This window comes from Thamnophis elegans, chromosome 5, assembly GCF_009769535.1.
Source record: "Thamnophis elegans isolate rThaEle1 chromosome 5, rThaEle1.pri, whole genome shotgun sequence".
NCBI lineage: Eukaryota > Metazoa > Chordata > Lepidosauria > Squamata > Colubridae > Thamnophis > Thamnophis elegans.
In genome coordinates, this window is record NC_045545.1 from 69,841,153 (window position 1) to 69,865,518 (window position 24,366).

General features: G+C 40.4%; 1 protein-coding gene across 1 annotated transcript; it reads left to right on the forward strand.

Annotated features, from left to right (window-relative positions):
• The first annotated feature begins 210 nt into the window (after positions 1-210).
• On the forward strand, positions 211-22,801 carry MYBL2 (MYB proto-oncogene like 2). Its single transcript, XM_032217394.1, has 14 exons — positions 211-412; positions 2,473-2,560; positions 3,724-3,792; positions 3,984-4,076; positions 5,646-5,866; positions 5,972-6,128; positions 7,002-7,271; positions 8,593-8,976; positions 11,841-11,980; positions 13,485-13,584; positions 14,267-14,380; positions 14,915-15,031; positions 18,128-18,256; positions 19,804-22,801. Exons 1-14 carry the CDS (start codon positions 393-395, stop codon positions 19,930-19,932), a joined length of 2,031 nt encoding a protein of 676 aa, XP_032073285.1. The 5' UTR covers positions 211-392; the 3' UTR covers positions 19,933-22,801.
• The last annotated feature ends 1,565 nt before the right edge of the window (positions 22,802-24,366 follow it).

A 24,366-nucleotide genomic window follows, 5' to 3' on the forward strand; every position in this document is an offset into this window, starting at 1 on the left:
GTTTTTCTTTCTTTCTTATAAAGGAAAACACAAAACTCCAACTTGCCCGCGCGCGCCACTTTCTCCCAGCCCCACCAACCCGCCCTTACCCTATTAACACGGATCTGCGGCCGCGTCATCCGGAGCGTCATCACGCCGGAAAAAGGTGGCTGGTTGCGGCGGGGTTGGCGCGAGATAGAAAAAGTCCGCTTTTGGGTTCCCGGGCGGGAGGCGGCGAGCGCGCTTGCAGTTGCGCCGGAGTGCTTTGGGAAGGTTTAAGCGGCATTTTTTTGCGCAGCTGCCCTGGCGGCGGCGGGGACATCTCCGTCGGGTCCTTTTCGGTAGCTCATTTCCCTAAAGCAAGTCATTGGAAAACTTCTGGCTGGGTTTATGATTTTCCTGCAAAAGGCAGAATGTCTCGTCGGGCTCGCGGGTGAGTTTCGGGGAGCCGTGCATTTTAGGAGGGCTGCGCAGAGAGAGACCGGGGGGTGTTGCTTCTCCCCTCCCGCCTTTTCTGGAGCCAATTCCCACCTTCTCTCCTCTCCCCAACCCGAAAGCGCTTGCTCCCGTTTCGTCCATTTATCCCGCCGCTTCTTCCCCCCCGGCGGTGGGCTTCATAAAGCGAATGAACCTATGGAGCAAACGTGGCAGAGGTGCCCACAGATTGCCAATCTTGCTGGGGTGGAAGAAGAGGAAGAGGACGGGGGACGCTGCTGATTATCTGAAATGGAGACCTTAAAATGGCTCGCCTGGGCGGCAAAAGGAACCTTTTTTCCCTCCAGGCTGCGGCTGGGGAAATGGGGGGGGGGGGAGGAAAATAGGTTGGGCCCTTTTTGTCTAGGACACATTGCTCCGGGTTGAGAAGGGAAGTTCTCTCCAACCTTGGTTCCTTCTCCTTCCATCCCCAAAGGAGTGACTCCTGATTGAAAAAACGTGGCTTTAGCTCATGACCTTCATAAGTGTCTATGGAGATTCTCAGTTATCCAGGTCATGGTTGTCCCCAAAGGTGCCTTTTCAAGAGGCAGCTGGACTTTCTGGTTTGTTTGTTTTTTGAAGACCTTTGGCTTCTCACCCAAGGGGCTTCTTCAGCTCTACAGAAGCTTATACAAGAAGTTCTTAGATAAGAAGCGAAACACCTTCAAAGAAAAAGCAGAAAGTCCAGTTACTTCTTGAAAAAGCACCTTTGGGATGACCTTAATAAGGCTACCCTGGGTAGCTAGATTCAAGTTCATAGTTTTAGGATTTTGATGAAATGGGAGGGGGGAGCAGTTGAAACCATGATAGTGGGATCTCCGCTTGTAATGTACGGTACTGTAATGACGGAGTCAAGTTTTTTTAAAATCCCAAGGAGTTAAATGCTTGGTATGGATTTATAGCACATTAGACTCTAATGTGAAGGGCTCTGTTTTAAGATCTCAGATTAAACAAATATCTTAGCTACTGATCTCATGAGAGGAATGAATTTGACTTGCTGGCCTTATTTCCCAGAATGTTGCAAGGATTCTAGGGAAGTTCTAGATCAGTGATAGTCAACCTGGTCCCTACCGCCCACTAGTGGGCGTTCCAGCTTTCATGGTGGGCGGTAGGGGTTTGCTGTAACACTGCTTTATAAATTTTATAAAGTAAAGTTACTTCCCTACTTTATAAATCATCGTTACTGTGGAACCAGTGGGCGATAGGTATAGAAAGGTTGACTACCCCATGGCACGACAAAACCGCGCTCGTCAAAATTGCAGTGATAAAATCGCGGCGCTAAAGCTGCGACGTTATCACCGCCGCGGCAACAGAAGGGCGCTTTAAAACGGCGCCGCGGCAGAAAGCCGACTTCAATTAAGGTAAGGGTTAGGATTAGGTTTAGGGGTTTGTTTTAGGGTTAGGTTTAGGGTTAGGTTTAGGGTTAGGGTACTGAGTGCTTGGGAATGCGCGAATTTGCCCTCCGCGATTATGTCATTGTGGTAGGGTCGCGTTTTTCCTTAGGGCTTAGAACGGCGCAAATTAGTCTTCGCGCTTATGTCTCCGCGGATAAGGGCTTCGCGGATTTGTGGTGGAACCGACTACCCCTGTTCTAGATCAATAATACTATCCTCTTTCTGGTTACGAAGAGCAAGTTAGAATATAGGAAGCTGGAAGCTGTTCAGGCGTGGGCTTTGGCGGATTTCCAAAGAGAAAATTCCAAGCATGAGGACAACTGACAGATTTACAAATAAGATGAGATCAGTGTTTCTAAGGCTTCATTGTGAAGACATTTTGAAATGTCAGTATGGCTATAGAATGTATATGTAATTTTTTCCCTTTGGCTTCCAGAGCAATGGATGGATTAGTCCAGTGTATAGGGATACCAGTGTGTGTGTAAAGTGATTTGAAGAACTGAGTGTTTGCAGGTGAAGGTTTTGCTGAAGTGTTTTATTCTGCTAAACTAGATAGAAATGAATTAGTATTTGTAAGTGAATGCTTAAATATAACATATCTCTCTCTTTTAATATATTATAATAGTGAAGAGCAAGAAGAACTGCTTTACCAGGATTCAGATGTGATAGACCGACGAGATAACAGATGTAAAGTCAAGTGGTCTCGTGAAGAAGTATGTATTGTATTATTCATAGAGAAAAATTGGGGAGATTGGCCTTGGGCCAAGCAGGTGTGAGACTCTGAATGAGGTAAATGCATAAGAAAAGATCCACTGACATGTTTGGATACAAAGATAGTAAATAAACAGGACTAGCCTGCTTTTGAATTATTAAAAGGAAAACACGCTTAACATTCTTACAAATCAGTAAATAGTTGGAACACAGACAGGTCTTGTTATTGACCAAATTGTAAGTGAAAAAAGCAGATAGTCCTCAATTTACAACTATTTATTAAGCATCCATCAAAAGTTACAATGGCACTGGAAAATGTGACATATAAACTGATCCTCATGCTTAAAACTGTTGTAGCATCGCCAGGGTCACATGATCAAAATTCAGGCACTTGGCAACTGGTATGTATTTTCAGTGGTTGCTGTGTCCCAGGATCATGTGATCACCATTTGTGACTTAGTCAGCTGACTTCAGACAAATTCAGTCGGAGAAGCCAGATTCACTTAACAATCATATGCTTTACTTAATAACTACAGTGATTCTCTAAACAACTTTGGCAAAAGTCATAAAATTTGGCATGACTCACTTAACAAGCGCCTTGCTTAGCAACAGAAAATCAATTCCCAATTTTGGTTGTAAATCAAAGACTATCGGTAATACCAAAGATGCATTTATGAGTCAGCTCTTTGGATAGTAAATATTTACCAGAGCTCTGTATTTGCTTTTGATGCTTCTGTTTGTAATGTTCATTTGGATGTTGTCCTATGAAGCAAAATCCAGGGCAAAATTTCGTTTCTGATAAATTATATACACCTATCCGGTTCTTTTTGCTTCCTGTTATAAAATCCATGCATTGTGTGTTTAGAATTTCTGTAAAGTAATATTTTATTGTATAATCTACAATCAAGTCCGGGGATCTTGAAAGTTCTTGAAGGGGGCAATTGAGGTTTTATATTTCTCCATACATCAGAGTTGGCCATTTGGACAAAGCATTTGTTTCTATCAGATCCTATGTGCTATTCCTGCTGCATTGTATACTTGGTGATAGCAGTGTAACCTACCTATGGATAGTTGTTCAGTGTTGTCAAATCACATAAGAATTCAAGATTCTGTTCCTTATTTTGTGTTAGGTTTTGACATATACTGACAATCTTGCTCTTTTTAGGATGAACTGTTGAATTCTCTGGTGACGCAGTTTGGACATGACTGGAAATTCCTAGCAGGCCATTTTCCTGTAAGTGGAATTTTTCAGTTAAATAGGCTTTCTTCTTGTTGTTTTCCCTATCTGCAGAAACAATTGAAAACCAAATTTGCAGAAATTTGGCTGCTGGTTAAAGTGCTAATGCATGTCTCTCTTGCTTTCGATTTTTATTTCTGTCCCACTAATGTTTCACTTAACATAAACCTATTTAAATTTTCTCATAGAACCGCACTGAACAGCAATGTCAGTATCGTTGGCTAAGAGTGCTAAACCCTGTTCTTGTGAAAGGGCCCTGGACTAAACAAGAAGATCAGAAGGTAATTCATTGTTCAGTAGTTACTTTTGGAGCGGAGGAACTGAAACTGTCTTCTGTGTGATAAGGAACCCCAGGTTGCACCCAGGTTGCCTAATATAAGAAGTGGAGGAATTGCTGGGCATAATTCGCAAGCAAGCCTTTCACAACCTAGTGCCCTTGCAGAATTTCTAGCCAGAACATTGGCAGGAAATCTGGGTTTATATCTACAAGTATGACGGATGTCAGCCTGAGTGCAACTTCTGGTTGGAAGATAAGAGATATAATTCAAATATTTTGCCCCCTTCACACAATATAAAATCTTGTAGTATAATAGAGAATCCAAACATTTATTGCATTTTGAACTATGTGGGCTGTCTAATACTATAGCAATAGCAATAGCAGTTAGACTTATATACTGCTTCATAGGGCTTTCAGCCCTCTCTAAGCGGTTTACAGAGTCAGCATATTGCCCCCAACAACAATCTGGGTCCTCATTTTACCCACCTTGGAAGGATGGAAGGCTGAGTCAACCCTGAGCCGGTGAGATTTGAACAGCCGAGCTGCTGAACTGCAGTCAGCTGAAGTAGCCTGCAGTGCTGCATTTAACCACTGCGCCACCTCGGCTCTATACTCCTTCTGTAGCCTCCATCATATCCCCAATGTTGGGCAATTTGTTTTTGTTTTTTGAGAAAGTGTTATGCCTTGAAATGCTGATTTTGCCCCTTCAAGATATTAAACCCTTATCCTCAAGTTGGGGTGGTTTCCCCAGTTCTAAAGAGAGCCTAAAAACAAAAATGAGTGTCTTTGGCCCAAAGTGGATCAGAAATGCATGGACCTGCTTAACTGCCTCTCTTTTATTTTTTTATTCATAAATATTTTGAATACAGTGCATTGTCAGGGTATATCATTTACAGAAGCAAGGTAAAGAATTCACACACACACACACACGCACCAGGGTAAGTTCCTACTGGTTCAGCCGAACCTGAAACCGGAGCGACCCAGGCCTGCCACGCCCCCGAACTGGTTCTCCGGTATATATTTATTTTTATACATATACTGGTAACAATAGTAATAATCTGACAGAGTAGTTTTAGCTAAATTTCTCTTTATATTGGCTTTTTTATACTTCTATTGATTATATTGGCGTATTTATAATTATAAATCATCGTTGTATTTAATTCATACATAGCAGTGATCTTTCTTCATCTAATTTCTACCTCTTGTCTCCAACCATTCATAAGATCTATTCTATATCAAGTAATATTCTGTGTCCTCTTTATCTTTTATTTTTAATCTGTCCATTTCGGCACAACCTGAAATTTTCCGAATTATCTCCTCCTCTGATGGGGTATTCTCATTTTTCCAATAGTTTCCAAATACTATCATTGCTGCTGTCAGTACATGCAAAACTAGATATGTGGTCCCTTTGTCATAACCCTCCGGTATTATGCCCAACAGAAATATTTCTGGTTTCAGATCAATACGCTTAACTGCATCTTTCTACAAACCGTAGATTCTTGTATAATGGCTGAATGTCAAAAGTGCATCCAGTAAACAAAACTAAATGTAACCATTTTATTTTTGTGATGAGGTCATTGAATTGGTGAAAAAATATGGCACAAAGCAATGGACGCTCATAGCGAAGCATTTGAAAGGCCGGCTAGGAAAGCAATGCCGGGAACGATGGCACAACCACCTGAACCCTGAAGTCAAGAAATCATCCTGGACGGAAGAGGAGGACCGCATAATATGTGACGCCCACAAGATACTTGGAAACCGGTGGGCTGAGATTGCCAAGCTGCTTCCTGGAAGGTATGTTTAAAGGCTGTTGAAGCAGCCATCTTTCAGAATAGCAGAGCTTGCTTGCTGCTGCTTCTCCTGGCTAATTCTGCACGTATTTATCATCTATGCTTAAAGGACTGATAATGCTGTGAAAAACCATTGGAATTCTACTATCAAAAGGAAGGTGGACACGGGAGGCTTCCTTAATGAAGCAAAGGAATCCAAACCTCTTTATTTGCTTGTAGAGGTGGAAGGCAAGGAAGGACAAAATACACCAGAAGGGGAAAATCAGGTAGTGCAAAACATTTTATCTTTCAGCTGCCTACAGAATGTTTGAATAACAAATTTAGTTTTGAAGAAGATTATGTATTGTAGTGCTTGATGAAATATGGATGTGCAAAATGCAACATATCTAGGGTTAGAATTGTAAGGTACAGTATTTATGGAATATTCTTTTTCATGGCATGAATGGTCACTCTTGGAACATCACAAATCACTTTGTCTTCTAGAAGATTTATTCCAGAAAACTACAAGCTATACCCAGAATTGCTAAATCACTGCATTCTGGGGGGAAAAGCAGAAAGTTTCCAAGTAGAATGAAATATTTTATCTCCAGAATGCTGAGATTTGGATGTAATCTTTCTTCCTGCAAGGCTTAGCTCTGTAAAGGGCTGGGAGGGAGGCAGTATTTGGAAGCAAGAAAGAAAATAAAATAAAAATCATTGAAGTGACTGTTCTTTCAGAAATATGGTAAGAAGCTCCGATCAGTTTTGACCATATTAGCAATAGCAGTTAGACTTATATACTGCTTCATAGGGCTTTCAGCTCTGTAAGCAGTTTGTCAGCATATCGCCCCCACAGTCTGGGTCCTCATTTCACCCACCTCGGAAGGATGGAAGGTTGAGTCAACCTTGAGCTGGTGAGATTAGAACCGCTGAACTGCAGATAACAGCTGAAGTGGCCTGCAGTACTGCACCCTAACCACTGTGCCACCTCGGCTCTATTGGTGGTGACAGAGTTGAAATCCAACATCTGGATTTACAAAAATATTGTATTCTATAGGTTTTACTTGTGTTCTTCCAACCTCTGATTTTACAATCCACAGCTTGGAACATAAGGTATGTGTTTGTTTATAGTGATACAAATCTTCACTTATCTCTCACAGCAGCATTTTTTGACCAACTGGCCTGTCCAGACTTTGGAAGTAAAGAAGGAAGAAGTTGCTGATGAAGAGCCAGCAGACCTGCATATGTTGCCATCTGAGCCAATGCTTGAAAGCCTAGTGGAGCCCAGTGCCAATGAAGTATCAGAAACCATGGCACCTGATGATCTTCTGAATGGGAGTCCTGTGTGCACATGGGTAGTTGAAGGAAACAATTATTTATGTACAGCTCCAGCTCCAGATATTTCAGAAGCCCTGGACATGATTGAATCTGTAAGACATGACTTAATTGAATATTTTAATGAACTACCTCAGTATTTTTCAAATTAGGAAACCTTAAGTTCTATACACTTTTGACTCCCAGAATTCTGCAGCCAGCAAAGGAGTTACAAGTCTATAGATCTTAAGGTTGCCAAATCTATCTATATAAAAATGGTTGTGTGTGTGTGTGTGTGTCTGTGTATGTATGTCTTTCAACATAACTCTGAAACGCCTTGAGCAATTTCAACCAAACATGGTACACAGATGGCTTACTCTCTGGAGACAAACACTGTGGGGGTAAGACACCCCTCGGGGTGTGTGTTCTGTTACGATACAGCCTGTTATGCCTTCAAATGGCTTCTACTGTACAGAGCAATGGAGTTGCCATGGCAATGGCTTCACAGTACTCCACAATGGAGCTCCCTCTGGAAAGGGGGAAAATCCAACATTAGAAATTACGTTTGGTCCGGACATTTTTCCCTTATAAATAAATAATCAGGTTATCAGCTAGTTTTAACTATAATCAAGGGTAGGAAGAGAATGCGGCAGGAAAGATTATTTGAAAGAAATAGTCATTTTGGTGGAGTGAATACTCTGTGGATACTGTAGTGAATCTGATTGCCATTTTAATTGGCTTAAACGTTGTAAATGTATCTTTGAATGTGTATACAGTATATCTTTGCAGATTTTGACTTGATTTTAATGTTTTGGGATTTATTGGTGGTTTGGTGATTTATATGTGACCACTGGTTATATTCATTCCCATAAGCTGAATATAATGGTTAAGGTACTGGATTATGAATGGAGAAAATCCAAATTCTACTTCTAATTTAGAGGTGCTGGCTGGGTGATTTGGCTCAGTTGTCTTTAGTGTACTCAAAATCTATCTACCAACAGGCGCTCAAGTAGCGCAGGAAATTGATCTAGAACAATGATGGCGAACCTTTTAGGCACAGAGTGCCCAAACCAGAAGGCATGCGTGGTGCCAGGGCGCCAGAAACCCGACGACCAGTGTGCATGTGCACTTCAGAAACCCAACGACCAGTTGGCTGGTGCGGATACACGTATTGGAAACTCGACGACTGACTGGCTGAGCTGAGACGATGGTGCCCTCAGAGAAGGCTCTGCGTGCCACCTCTAGCATGCTTGCCATAGGTTTGCCATCACGGATGTAGAAACCTTCATAAGAGGCTTATGGGTTGATTTCAGCTGCTGTGATAGTAAAACTCATATCCCAAAACTATGAGCAGAATTTTTTACCTCTTCCTCTTGTTTGTTATCTGCAGTCTCATCTTAGACCTGGAACTTACTCTGAACATTCCTATTTTGGCAGGACCCAGATGGCTGGTGTGATCTCTCTCAGTTTGACTTACCTGATGACCTATCTGCAAGTAGTAGCAACAGTCCAGAGAGGCAAGCCTCTATAAAACCCTACTGCTCATCACAGAATGTGACAGAATACCGTTTAGATGGCCACACCATTTCGGATCTCAGCAAAGGGAGTAAGGGTGAACTCATCCCCATTTCACCTTGCACAGACATGAGCTTTGGCACCCCCACTGTGCTCAAGAGGCAAAAGAAGAGGAAAATAAGTCTCTCGCCAGTTTTAGAGAGTGGCACCAGTGCAAGCCTTTCCTTCCTTGATTCCTGTATGACACCCAAGAGTACTCCAGTTAAAAGCACGCCTGTCAAAACTTTGCCATTCTCCCCATCCCAGGTAGGTTGGAATGAACTGGCAACGAAATGGACAAAAAAAGAACAAGATAAAGGCTAATTGTGCCAAGGTGCCCTCTTACATTTAACGATGTAATGGTCAATTTTGACAATTGACAGCATCCTTTTTTTGGTGGAATGTTTATTTATCGGAGTGAAAGGTGTCAGACTGCATTTGAAACCTACTTTGAAGGAGGGAATTCAGACTAAGGAAAATCAGTCATCAGTAACTACCATATATAATTTATATAGACTTTGGGCTGTTGGCAGGAAAGAATAGGTTATCTTTTCCTGTCTTCCTATCTGTTTTTTTAATTTGATGAAAACTGCACCTTCCAGATTGCTGGCAGTTTGACAGAAAGTGCCCAAACTGATTGGGGATTTTGGATGTTGTAATTGTAGCACAGGGCATCAGTTTGAGGAAAATCCAACTTGATATGAGATGAAAATGATACACAATACCATTCCTGGTGCTTTTACATGTTAGAAATTGGCCTGCTTATATCCTGATAGAATCAGAAATGGGTGGCAATCTCTTGCAAGCCAAGGCAATTTTTCTACAGTACAGATAGTCCTTGACTTATAACCACAGTTGGGACTGGAACTTGCTTCACTGAGCAATGTAGTCATTAAATGAATTGTGCTCAATTTTACAACCTTTTTGCTGCAGTCATTAAGCAATCCAACTTTTTCCATTGACTTTGCTTGTTGGAAGCCTCCTGGGATGATCAGGAATGGTGACCACAGGGACACTGTAACAGTCTTAAATATGAGAGGGTCAGTTGCAAGTAACATTTTAAGCACTGTTGTAACTTTGAACAGTCATAAAACAAATCGTAAGTCAAGGACTACTTGTAGTAATCTTGTACATCATAGCCTCCGGATTCTCATTTTATGGCACCCTGTTTTCCTCTGCACCATATTTATTTGTTTGTTTTTATCCCTAAGAAGTGTTCCTCAACCTCAGCAACTTTAAGATGTGGAATACAGACATCTTGTGGCTCTAAAAGTTGATAAAATACCATCAGTGATTATTTTGGGCTTGATTTGTTCAAGTGCTTCTTCTTGAGTTTCTGCTTACAAAAGATTTTCCTCCATGTGTGAAATTTGTTGTATGGACTTCTTGGACTGTATTCTTACATTGGCCACAGGTGTCAATGTTGTGTCACATTGCCATCATATAACTTTTCATGAAGTTTTCCCCTTCATTTGAGCTGGGGTGGGCATGGCTTGCGCATAACACATCCAGCCCACGGGCCACCAGTTTGACACGTCTGGGTTAGGCATTTACTTGAGATGGATATTGTCCTTCATCTTCAGCCTTGTTTTGTAGTTTTGTGGGGTGTGTGTGTGTTGAATTTATGAGCCCCAACACTAGCAACCTGGGCCTTTTTTGCTTGGCCTCAATAACTTTTAAGATAGAAAGTGCCCTGAGGATCTTGCTTCTTACAGATGATTGAACATAGACAAATGCTGTCGGAGGTTTGTTGTTGTAAAACTGTTACCAGGTGTTTCCATACTGACATCCTGTGTCATGTTTATTGCCAGTATGGGAGCTCTCCTGCTATATCAGTTTCCAAGATTTGAAAATGCATTCTTTGCAGACCTGATATCAATTAAAAATTAGAATTTGGTATTAAAAGCTATAGAGATTTAAATTTGGCATTGGATTACACATATATGTTTACCTCCGTTCCCATGTCTCAAACAAAGTAAGAGAAATGATTTGAAAAGGTATTTTCTTCTTTATTCATAAGCTGACTTTACTGAGTCCATTCTATTAAATCCAATACTGCCTGGCACAATTTCAACTAATATTTTCAGGAATTGTTAATGTGTTTCTATTGAATTATAGCTTTTTACTCCAAGCCTGAGGCCAAGAAGAGGAAACAATTCCTTCCTAAGGGATTCTCCCTCTATTTTAAAAAGCTTGGCTTATTTGCAATTTTTGAGCCCAACTGGGGAAGCAAGGCAATTGCCGTGGGGCAGAGCAAAGGTTAAGTAACAGTTCTCCTCCATACCAACTCTTCCAGATTAGTATGGAGGGGAAACATATCAATGTGTAGAAATAAATCAGGCCACAAACTTAACTTCCTTTTGTGAGCTCTAGAACAGTGATGGCGAACCTTTTTGGCACTGAGTGTCCAAATGGGAAAATGTGTGGATGTGAGCATGCTGGAGAGTGAGCAGGATGTTGCAGAGCAGACACGCTGCTCTGTCCTTTGAAGTTCTTGGATGAGGAATTACATTCGTGTTTTCATTTTCCCCTCCATCCTGTTACCTTCTCTCTGAAACATTCATCAAATTGCTTTGAGATTATCTCTTTCCTAGTACCGTGTTTCCCTGAAAATAAGACAGGGTCTTATTCCCCCCCCCCGAAATATGCACTTGGCCTTAATTTCGGGGAGGTCTTATTATTTTTGAGGTGCAGGAGGTGGCAAGCATGGTCACCTCACTGCTGCTGTTGTGTTGCAATATTTTGGGGGGAGGGCTTATTTTGGCGCATACGCTCAAAAGCCTGATTGGGCTTATTATCTGGGGAGGTCTTATTTTCAGGGAAATAGAGTACCCATCTCTTTCCACATATGACTATAACCATGTTGCTTGTATCGTTAAAATTTATAGATTTATTAGTTTCCTAGTATAATCTGATTGCTTATTAGTAACCTCTGACTATCACTAAGTTTGTATCTTATGATTCTTAATGAATGTATTCTATTTTATTTTTCTTTATGTACATATGCATATGCACCAAAGACAAATTTCTTGTGTGTCCAATCACACTTGGCCAATAAAGAATAATAAAGAATCCTATTCTATTCTTACACCTTTATGAAAAATAAAATATTAATTTATTTTACCTTGTAGTTCCTGAATTTATGGACCAAACAAGACACTTTTGATTTGGAGAACCCCTCCTTAACTTCTACACCCGTTTGCAGCCAGAAGGTGATTGTGACAACACCACTGCACAGGGATAAGACCCCACTACTGCAGAAGACCTCTGTGTAAGTCTCCTTTCTGTCTTTCTCCTCAACCCCCCCAGATGCACATTCTGATTCAAGAGGCCTTAGGCAAAGCATACAGGAGATAAGAGTGAAACAAGAGGAACTTTTTGTATGCTTTATTGCATAATGTGCGTTATTGCACATTGGAAATATCTTACTACAAATAGCAATAGCACTAAGACTTACTGTGTTTCCCCGAAAATTCGACATGTCCTCATAATACAGCCATGCCACATTTTTTGGGTGGGCAAAAATATAAGCCCCCCCCCTCCCGCATACACGTCTCCTGGACAACCCCCCACCTCCGGCCAGGCAGAGAACCGCTCACCAACCTCGCAGTATCCCAAAGGTGCCAAGCTGCGGGAACCTGGGGGGAGGCAAAGGTGATCGTGTTGCTTGGTGCCTTCGGGTTATCGCTAGGTTGGTGAGCAGCGCTGTGCTCAGCTGAAGAGGGGGGTTGCCGGGCGGCTGCTCTCTTGCAAATGGGTTCCCAAAGAGCGGGGTACAGCCTCATGGGCGAATGGCTGTGTTGCGGTGTCACAGCAGCGCAACACAACAGCCATGAAGCAACCATGGTCACGAGCAGCCACCTGGCAAACCTCCTTTGTAGCCAGGTACAGCGCCATTCACTGACCTAGGGGTATCGCCAAGCCACGTGAGGCCATGTTTGCCACCTCCAGGCTCCCGCGGCTTGGCACCTTCCAAATGCCAGTGAATGGTGCTCTGCACGGCTGGAGAGGGGGGGGGGTTGTGCGAGCGGATTTTCTGCTCTTGCTCACCTACCTCCCAATGCATGGCTGCCACTCTGGGTGCATGCTCTATGGTTGTATGCTCTGCAGGCAGCTGACCCACAACCATAGAGCATGCGCCCAGATCAGTCACTGCCGAAAGACTCAGGTTGGAAACTGCGGAAAAAGCCAGGCTGGGATGGCGGAGGTGGCCTGGCTCCATAATGAGAACTGGGCCATGCATCATGAGGCTGGGAGGCGGGTGAGTGAGAGCAGAACAGCCGCTTGCGCAACCCCCCTCTCCAGTCGTATTTTCAGGGAAGTCAGCATATTGCCTCCCAATAATCTGGGTCCTCATTCCCCCACCCCCGGAAGGATGGAACGCTGAGTCAAACCTAAGCCTGGTGAGATCCGAACTGCCAAATTGCAAGCAGTCAGCAGGAGTAGCCTGCAGTACTGATTTCTAACCACTGTGCAGCCGTGGCTTTTATGGTGATTGCTGTGAGATGGGCAGTAAGTAAATTGAATAAATATATAAATTGTCAGCATTTATTTCCTTTACAAATACTTTGGATATAAATGTATTGGGTGATGTGGGCTGGCAGGGAATGCTACATTAGAGTTAGTAGTCCTGCCTCCTCATGAGTTAAATTAACTCAGGTTAAGGTCCCAAAAGTTAATAGTACTTTCTTTGACTGTTTCTTTTGTCATTCATCTGAATCCAGTCTTGGATTTAAAAATGACAGTGCTTTACTCTTCTGCATGTATGTTTTCAGATTTGTAACTCCTGATCAGAAATATACGGCTGATAATACACCTCATACACCAACTCCTTTTAAGAATGCTCTAGAGAAGTATGGCCAAATAAGGCCTTTGGTATGTATTGAGCCAATTCATGGATCCTTTCTATGTTTGTATCTCATATCCCCACTAGATTAATGATTCTGTAATATGCCTCAAGAAATGGAGTCCAAAAAGATATCTTGTCTCAGTTTAATAAGAAACTGATTCCAGTTTCTGGATTAAATTTGATTCCCATGTTTGTGTTCTCTCAAGGTTGATTTAAATAATTTTCCTACATATTATAGAGAATTGGACTACATGATCCTTGTGATTACTTCCACAATTCCATATTTCTGCCCATATGGTGGGCTGCCAGGTTATTGGCTTGAATTAATTATTTTACAGAGATCTTTTGAAATTAGGCTGAAAATCAAAAGTTGATTGCTTTGTTTTTAAGATGTAATAGTGATTACCATAGATAGGAGATCGTGGTATGAATCCTTTCAATTTTCTCTCCATCCACACAACTCTCTACAAAGCTCTTGTGCTACCCTCTATCTCCTGCTTTCTCGGGGAATCAGATTTTTCCCTTCTAATTATGTGCCATTAGAAATCAGATAAAATTTATTAATATATGTGGGCAAAGTTACTATTTTAGAAATGGGTGGAACTGTTCCCTCAGGGTAAAGAACAAAATGCCGAAATGTTTAGGCATGATTCTGCTACTAATCACATCTTGTTGGCTCCCCACCCCACTTTGTATCACAAATTGTAGCCCCAAACACCTAATCTTGAAGAGGATTTGAAAGAAGTACTCTGGAGTGAGGCTGGAATGGAACTGATTGTAGAAGATGACGTGAAGCCAGAGAAACAGAAGAGAAAACAGGGTGTAAGCATCTGATTAAGCATGTCTGCTAAAAGTTATCTTTCCTTTTAATTGTCCTTCTAACTTTTTTTTAATAAAAGTTTTTTATTTTTTATTTTCAAAACGTGTGTTATGGTTAGATATTTTAAATTTAAGATTTCAGGAATTCTAAATTGTAGCAATTAGTCCTCAGTTTAGGGAATTGACTGAACAAGCCTTGTTCGTTTGTCCATTTGTAATTTATGCTGGAGCTGGCAGGCTTGGCATTAATCTTCGTGGTTTGCTTGACTTAATATTGCCCTGCTTTGGTATGCTGTTATTTCCCAGAAAATCGTATTAGCATTGGGTTTTCTTTGCCGCCTACAGGCATTGAAAGGATCTTAGTGACAAGAATGTGCAAATAAATTAATTCTCCAAAACTTAATTCATGTCAAGATTGTTTAGGTTTCCGAAATAATTCACAACAAGTCAAATTTAGCATCTGACAAATTCTGGTGTCCAGACTTTTTTTTAATATCCTGGTTAAAGCTAATATCCTGATTCCATTGCTTTTTCCAGTTGCACAGGAGTCCAATTAAGAAGGTCAGGAAATCCCTTGCTTTGGATGTTATTGATGAAGACTTGAAGTTGACTGTTTCCTCTGTGACCAACCCTATTTGCTTCAAAAAAACTCAGGTGAGCTGTGATCCCAGAGAGAGTAAGTTGGTAACACATAACAATTTTAAAATATCTCCCTTGCTACAATATTCTTTCATTGCTATGGGAAAGTTGATATCTCCCCAGTCTTTGTCCTTCCAGAAGGCAATTTCATATGTTCTTACACAATGGATCACTGTGCAGTACATGTATAGGCATAATTATATGCACACACTTTAAACTCTTCCTGTTTCATAAGACAAATTTAGCTTTAAGAAGTCTTAATGTTTTCAGTTCTGGGTTTTTGCAAATACTGGCGAAAGACCTCTATTTTACATAAAACCTGGCAACATTTCGTGAAGAAGAACTGTCCCCCCCTTTTTTAGAATTTTCCCTTCTTTTAGGTACTTTGAGAATTGATAGTTTTTCATTCTCATAGCATTTGCTTGTACTTTACCAGTGCGTTGTGATTCCCTGCAATTTTCAGTACCAGAAATGATCATGAAACATTTCCTTCTGGCAGCAATTTCTGTAAGAGCACTTAAGCATATTAGTGAGAACTGTTAGGTATTGTCTGTTAATGCTAATGAATTATCTTGAAACTGTATTTTTTAAAAAATAAAATACAACAAACTCCCATTTGATTTTTTTTAAAAAAAATTATTGTGTACTTGTGCACCGTTAATTCTGATGTAGTAATTGATACTTGACTTGTTAATGTGCTTTTCTGTAATGCTATAAATTAGAAGGCAGCAGCTTATTATCATCCATCCTGCAAAATAGTTAGTCTCCGTTGAGTTTCAGGAAAGCTGCATTGGGCCCACGCTGCTTTTAGCAACCACATTTCTCAGCCTGCAGATAAGTGGCTCAATTTTATTACAGATAAAAATATAATAAACACATTGTGGGCAGGGAGAAAAAAAAATGTGGCGGGGGATTGCAGACTCAAGAGTTAGACTAGGAAAATGTTAATGGTATTGAAGAAAAATGTATGTGGAACTTCATTAAAATAGCAAAATGCCCCAATTTTGATCAAAAACTTCCTTGGAGCACAAGAATTCAATTCATTACTTTTAATAAGGCAGCAGCTTCCTTAGTAGGTGCTATTTTTCTAGAATTTTAAAGAACTTTTGTGAAAAGGGTATGTCAGTCATCTTGAAGGAGATAGTGATACATCTTCTGCTTAAGAGCTCATGTCTGGAACTGGCTATGTTAGATAACTTTCCCGAATTTTCCCTTTTGGAGGGTAGGTTGTGGAGAAAGTGATATGACAGTAATAGAAGTCCCTGGGGGAAGTAGAATATCTAGGTTTTCTCAGGCATGGGCTGCTCACAAGGTCCACCTGTGTTGAGACACTTGTATGCTCTGTGTAACCCTCCTTGTGCTGCTTGATTTCCCAATAGCCTTTGGTGTCATCAACCATGACATTACTTTTGGATTGCCTGCAAGGATTGGGAGTTCAAGGCACAATGTTGCAGTGCTTTCCTTTCTTCTTAAATAGGCAAGTCCAATAGTAGCTGTGGGGTGAGAAGAGGCTGAACCTCTTCTTAAATACTCCAGTATATTGGTAGATTGAAAGGGATGCGGTGGCTCAGTGGCTAAGACACTGAGCTTGTCGATCAGACAGTTCGGCAGTTTGAATCCTTAGCGCTGCGTAACGGAGTGAGCTCCCTTTACTTGTCCCAGCTTCTGCCAACCTAGCAGTTCGAAAGCATGTAAAGATGAAAGTAGAAAAATAGGAACCACCTTTGGTGGGGAGGTAACAGTATTCCATGCGCCTTCGGCATTTAGTCATGCCGGCCACATGACCACGGAGACGTCTTTTGACAGCGCTGGCTCTTTGGCTTTGAAACGGAGATGAGCAGCGCCCACTAGAGTCGGGAATGACTAGCACATACACTATATTGCCAAAAGTATTCGCTCACAACTGCTTCTGATTATTTGGATGGGTGAGCGAATACTTTTGGCAATATAGTGTATGTGCGAGGGGAACCTTTACCTTTTTATATTGGTAGATTAGAGGTTCGCTTTCTTTCCCATTTCATTTAAAATCTATATTAAGCTGCTAAGTATGGTAATCTGCCAGCACAGGTGAATTGTTTGTACTCTGGACCAGATGGGATCTTGACTTGGTCCTTTGGGCTGTTGGATGGGAAAAATACTGTCCAATTAAAGCAGTACACAAGTTAAATTAAACAAATGTGCCTTTTTCAGCAACATATTAATACATTTGATTACACTAGTTTTTAAAGCTGGAGATACAAATACAGTTGTATCTCAGCCCGTAGCCATCTTATGAATTGCTAAACCAGGGAGACATATAGCCTGCTATTTCTATGATTCCCAGGAAGTTTTGCAGCCAATATGGTGAAGCTTTCTAGAGGGAAAGTGATTGTTTATTCTGAATTATGGTAATAAGTCTGTTAGCCTTGTTTGTTATTGTTATCATCTTTTGCATTACTCAGGAGTAATTGTTATGAAATTTCTTATTCTTGGAGATAAGGTAGTCCTCAGCCTAGGACCACAATTGAACCCAAATTATCTGTTGCTATGTGAGACAGTTGTCAAGTGAGCTTTGGCCCATTTTATGACCTTTCTTGCCACAGTTGTTAAGTGAATCACTGCACTTAAGTTAGTAACGCGGTTGTTAAGTAACTCTGTCTTCCCCATTGACTTTGTTTGTCAGAAGGTTGCAAAACGTGATCATACGACCCTGGGAAAGTGCAACCATCATAAATATATGCCAGTTGTCAATCATCTGAATTTTGATCACGTGACCAAAGGGATGCTGCAATGATCCTAAGTGTGAAAAATGATCATAAATCCCTTTCTTTTTCTAGCACCATTGTAATTTTGAGTGGTCGCTAAATGAATGGTTGTTAAGTCCAGGACTATCTGTATGCTGAGGAATTATTACTTTGAACATAGTAAAGTATTGCAAATAAAGTGTTTTTCCTGTTGGAAAACTGATACCATGCCTGAAAGATCAGGGCATTTCCTGATTACTTTAAATGCCTGTTTTGCTTGCTTTATAATGGATTGATAGGAATGGCTTGGAAAGAAATCAGTAAGTATATTTTATGGCAATTCCTGCTTTTCTCATTGGTTGACTGATACATGAATTTTCTTTTGCAGTCCCTAAACTTTTCCTTGTCAAGCAGCCAGAATGACAACAGTTTACTCAACAGAGGATTTGTGCACATAAAGACTGAGAAGGTGCCATCTTCCAGAAGAAGCCAAAGTAAATTCAGGGTACCAGCTCTGGTAAGTGTAGGCAGTCATGGACATTGGCTAGATGCCACAATCTTAGGGATTTGAAAAATGGGATGCTAAATCCCTACTGGGCTCCTAGCAACTTATATGATTATAAGATTCATCTCTAAATTTATGAATCAAGAATGAAAAGTCACCTTTCAGGCAAGTTGAACTTGTTTCCTGAGGCCTTGCATAGACATATCTGAAATTTTCTGTGCCACAGTGTGGAAGCAGTTTGTCTGTCACTGTGTGTCAACTTACTCTTGTACTTTGAAACTGATTATAAAGTTTGGTCAACCATTATTTTTTAAGTAACCCAGTTTACTATATACTGCTTTGACAATGTAATGGTTGCCACAGGGCAAAAATTCTGTCTCTCTGTTTAATGATTTTATATCTGTCAATTACAAATGCATTGCTTTGTTTTATTCTTTTCTTTCTACGCCACTGCACTTTTCATAAGCTTCATTCTCCTGCCATTTTGATGTGTGGTCTAGTTTGAAATCTGTTGCGTGATAACAATAATTAAAAAATGAAAATATTCCAAAGGTTCTGCAGTCACCTTCTGTAGGAAAAACAATCATTTTCTTGTTTAAACAGGCAGTTACCTTCCCAATGTGTTGTTTCCATTTATTTGCTATTACCTGTTTTAGAAATAAGGATGCAGGTATCATAATTCTCATGTTACAACCACAGTTGAGCCCAATATTTTTGTTGCTGAGTGAAACATTTGTTTAGTGCGTTTGTCCCATTTTACAACTTTTCTTGCAACATTTGTTAAATGAATCACTGCAGTTGTTAAATTGTTAACACTGTTAAGAAAAATCTGGTTTCCCCATTAATGTTGTTTGTCAGAAAGTCACAAAAGGTGACCCTGGGACACTGCAACCCTCTTATATGTGAACCAGTTGTCAAGCATCCGAATGTAAATCATGTGACCATGGGGATGCTGCAAAGGTCATAAGTGTCATAAACCACTTTTTTAGGGCTGTTGTAACTTTGAATGGCTAAGATGCTGAGCTTCTCGATCAGAAGGTCGACAGTTCAACGGTTTGAATCCCTAGCACCGCATAACGGCGTGAGCTCCCATTACTTGTCCCAGCTTCTGCTAACCTAGCAGTTCGAAAGCACGTAAAAAATGCAAGTCGAAAAATAGGAACCACCTTTGGTGGGAAGCTAACAGTGCGCCTTTGGTGTTTAATCATGCTGGCCACATGACCACGGAGACATCTTTGAACAGCGCTGGCTCTTCAGTTTTGAAACTGAGATGAGCACCGCCCCCTAGAGTCAGTAACGACTAGCACATATGTGCGAGGGGGAATCAAGTGAACTGTGGTTAGTCAAGGACTACCTGTATGTTGAAATAACATCATTTTGGGGACGTTTACAAATTCGTTGTAGCTTTGGTCAACTTAATTGCAGATTGTTGATAATTCAAAATTGATTGGAATCTCATACCACATTAAATCAAGGTGGGTTTTTTTTCTGTATTCGTGTGTATTTCTCAATCATTTGGACGCATGTACAATGGAGTCTTTATATTCTTTGTTTTGTAGATGTCCAGTGCTTGGAAAACTGTGGCTTGTGGTGGTTCCAAAGATCAGCTGATCATGCAAGACAAAGCGCGTCAAGTCCTGGGTGTTTTGAAGCAGAATCACACATCTCGGACATTGATCCTATCTTGAAAAACCCTAATAATATGTAGTTCTGCTTTTGGGAATATATGGAAGTGGGGGTAAAGAGAAAATAGCTGACTTTTTCAGCACAACTTCTCTTTCTGTGACCTCTGAGATTTGCATTGTACTGAGTTTCTGATTCTAAGTGGGGTGTAGAAAATTTGGGCCTAGCAGAATGCCGAGAATGTGGCAGCCCTAAGTGCAAAGAAATATCCATTCTCCTTTTTCGTACCTCCTAGGCCATTTGCATAAGTGGAAACAGATACTGTTTTGTCCTTGACTTCGATTGACCTACAAGAGGGATCCATGAGCTGAATGATTGGACACTGATGAGACAAACCTGGATGTCCAGATCTAGTTAGTTTCCACCATCTCTGTTCAGCTTTGCAGTGTTGGGCAACCGATTTGGATAAAAAGGAAGATTACCTATTATCAGGTGGATGCATCTGAACGCCAGACTGAATGAACCCAGAAGATAATCTGATACACTATGAAACATTGAAACTACTTCCTAAGAGCATTTTTGACTAAAAAACTACTGCAATCACTGCCTTTATCTTTTGTCAACATCTGTTGCTCCTTACGGAAATCCGGGATTACTTAAAAAGCAAGCCACAACATACAAACCTAGTTTGTGTAATATTTCCAGTGTCCACAAGAGGGCGTTGATGTCAACATATTGCTCTAGTGCAGCCTAATATAAATCCATCTAAGGAACAAGCCAGCTATCTGAAAGGAACAGTTGATTGTATTGGGTGCACATTCTTCTAGGAGGCTTTGGGGAACATTTTTGTATAAACCTGAAGGCATGGTACGTACTGCACAAGAAAAGCTACAGTCGGTGTAAATTTGCTTCTGACAACGTCTGAAAGCCACATATACAGTTTTGCTGTAGAAGACGACCTTGGTGTAATCTTGCAAATGGAATGGGTCTCATTGTTGATGTGTACAGTAAAGGAGGCAGAACAGTGGTTGGGATAAGTTGTGCCTGTTTGTGGCTTGTGCTATTCATTTGAAGCGTATCATGGTGATTGGAGAGATCCTGCCAAATCAAATCCTATTTGTCAACTGACTCAGCTTCTGGGTGCCTGAAGCTAATTGCAAACCTGTGTTATTAGGGCAAAGGGTCATGTTGCTGTGCTATAGGTTGATGCCCATGGTGCAATAGACAGGGAAACATAACTGTGGTACACCTACATCTCTCTTATCAGGGGCAGATGCGTAGGCTTGCTTTGGCAAAAAATGTTTAATATGAACCTCAATCAGTATGAAAGCCTTTCTCAGAAGTACTTGAATATTTTAAATATGCATTTGCATTTAAATGTCAGTCACCCCATACGCGTCTCTGATGTCTGTAAATCAATATCTTAATTGGGACCCTTGAAGTCTGAATTTCCAAGACTTTGTGTAAGGCAGGAAAGAAAAATACGGGGAGAGAAAAAGTCTGAATGACATTAGAATGAGGTGAAACCACTGAGAATATGGGATATTCTCTAAACTGATATTGATTATATCAAATACAGATGTTCCAGGGAAGAAGAGTCAATTAAGTTCTCATTTTTGAAAATAGGATTTTCATTAGTTAAAATCAAAACCTTTTCTTATTTCTTTGAGGTGCAGAAACTTCAGTAGATAGAAATAAGAAAAGCTACAAGACAAGGGTGTTAAACTGGTGTCCGTGAGGGCTGGATGCGTCACTCACAGGCCACGCCCACCCCAGCTCAGCGAATGGGAAAAACATTGCAAAGCATCACGTGACAGCAACGTGATGCGACTAGTTTGACACCTGTGCCACAAGGCAAAAGCTGGTGATCATCTTAAATGGTGAAATTATATCAATCATGCCTGATAAGTTCTTGAAAATTCAAGCTTGCAGCTGTTTGTAAGCTATTTCTTTATCTGTTTTGGATTCCCCTCAGAACCAGCCGTATCCTCTTGATTTCTTTCATTATTTATGCCATCTAATCCACACTGCTATGATTGCTATTGAGCAAGTCTTTATCTCTGTACATAACCTACCTCACAGGGCTGTTGTGAGGCAAGCTGTATAGCTTTGAAGGAATGGAAAAGATACAAATAAAACAAGACTAACAATTAGAAATACTGCTTTCTATTTAAGATGCAAAATGCCAGATAAGGTTGGGGAAAACTGGAAAGATTTTTTTTTTTTGGCTGAGTATTAGCGCTTTTGCAGACTTCTTACCACGATGAGATGGCCCTTCAAATATGCTGAGCTTCAATTAACACATTCCCCCCAGCCAGTTGATTATTAAATACATTAATTGGCAACAATGCAGTTGAAGTCCAGCATATTGGAAAGCTGGCTGCCATCACTGCATATTTCAGAATTGGGGTGGGGGTGGTTTGGACTGGAGCTGTCTAATTAAAAGATTAGAAGAGGAACATTAAATGCTATTGCTAATTCTGCAAATCTGATTCCACCAACATATTCTGCTGTATGAGCTTATTGCTTATAAAGGAAGACTTAATGATGAACAAATTTCAAGGGGATTGAGCAGAGAGCCTGGCTAATAACGAAAACAATTAACTTTTAATGGGAATATTTCTTGCCTGAAGTCTGCCAAACTTTGTTTTCCCTGAGCCTATACCTATAGGACAGGTTACCTTTCAGTGAATATTGAGCAGGTGAGGTATGTTAGGGAAATTTAAACCATAACTGGTAGGCTACTAGTGAGAACTTTAAGGAAAAGGCAAACAAGGATGTGAAAGCATTAACAGATCACTGCAAAAGAGGACGAGCTACTTCCTGTTTTCAGATAAAGTACTGGGCTAGAGGTAAAAATGCATGGGTTAAGCCAAGATGAATGTGTTTTGTTGCATCAGACAATATTCTGCTTAGCATATTGGGGACAGTCTTGAAAAAAATGGACGAGAACAAAAACTATACTTGATTTAATATGCTGTAAATTAAATGCAGTGAAGGGTTGCTTCTCTTGAAATCAATATTCCTTTTGTAAGATTAAAAGTAACAATTTGGTGACAATTGTTAAAAGGCCTTTTTTGTGACTGCCCATGACTTTGTTTCTTCCCAGATGTGCATGTGAGATTCCCTAACTACCTAGTCTGCTTTAGTATCTCATAAGCTGCTTGATAAAGACATACTGTTGATCCCAAACTAAATTGTGCTTTTTGTTTACAGCAAATCTTTCTAAATCCATATCAATGCAAACACTTTTATTAGATACAAATACACAAGGTTTCATATTTAAATTTATGGGCCAGGGCAGCATGTGTGTGGTGGTGCAGTGGTTAGAATGCAGTTTTGCAGGCTAACTCACTGCCAGGAGTTATTCGATTCTGATCGACTCAAAGTTGACTCCTTCCATCTTCCAAGGTGGGTAAAATGAGGACCCAGATTGTTGGAGGCAATATGCTGACTGTAAACTGCTGAGTGAGAGCTGTAAAGCACTATGAAGCAGTATATATTAGCTATTGCTATTAGAAGGGATACCAGCAAAGAATGACATAACATGTGGTCCTGTAATTCCTGTTTCTTGATCAGACACAAAAGAAGACAGATCTGTATTATAATACAAATCTCTGCATGTTGAAATGCGCAGTCAAGTTGCAACATTTGGTCTGAAAGAAGTACTATGAAGTCTTTTTCAACTGTTTCTCCCTCTACTCGGAAGGCATATCTCTGAGGTTTGTTCCTAAGATTCAAGCTGTGTTTCTTTTGCAAGATGATATTTTCCCAGCCCTGTGTAGTATATACCTAGAAATAATTCTTGTCTTAACTGGTGCACATTACTATGGTGGCAGCTATAATTGTAATTGTATGGCCATTGTTGGCATCTATTCACTATTGTCAATTACACTTGCTGGAACCACTTTACAGTCTTTAAAAAGTCACAAATACCCTTTTAAAGCTGTTGATGCCTTTGAGTTGTTCTTTATTACTGCCATTCTAACATTTTCATCTATTTAAAAAAAATGAAACTCAAGAGAGTCCTGTAGGGCTTCCGTTATTTAGAGAGTTTTCTAGTTAAAACAAGGAAATGCTTGTCTGTGGATGTCCTTGGTAGCTAGATATTTGTATAAATGTAATGATAAAAAGTAAGAGTTTGAACATAAATTATTTGAAAACATCCTGATGAAGGGAGATAATTATTCTCTGAAAATACAGAAAATGCCTTGGGAGTACGCCCAGTTGAGTACTTATAAATTCTGATAAGAGTTGACTGGATCAAAATTTTTCGGATTTAGGGATGAATTGGGACATAATTAACCACCTGCAGTTCTAGGCTAAAAAAATATTAATTTGCATTTAGAAATATGTCATCTTACTGAATGTATTCTTAAGAGTGAACATTCTGAGAGAGTGTTCAGAAATACTAAATGAAGATTTTAATGAAGATTTATTTGAAGCGGTATCAGATTAATACAAAAACATGGCAGATAGGCTTTCTGAGTCAGGTATGT

What these genes read in the sequence shown, in the direction of transcription:
- MYBL2 (XM_032217394.1), top strand. Translation starts at nt 393, where the DNA reads ATGTCTCGTCGGGCTCGCGG. An exon ending in TCAAGTGGTCTCGTGAAGAA is followed by an intron (nt 2,561 to 3,723) that starts GTATGTATTGTA and finishes TGCTCTTTTTAG; the next exon opens with GATGAACTGTTGAATTCTCT. An exon ending in CCCTGGACATGATTGAATCT is followed by an intron (nt 7,272 to 8,592) that starts GTAAGACATGAC and finishes CTATTTTGGCAG; the next exon opens with GACCCAGATGGCTGGTGTGA.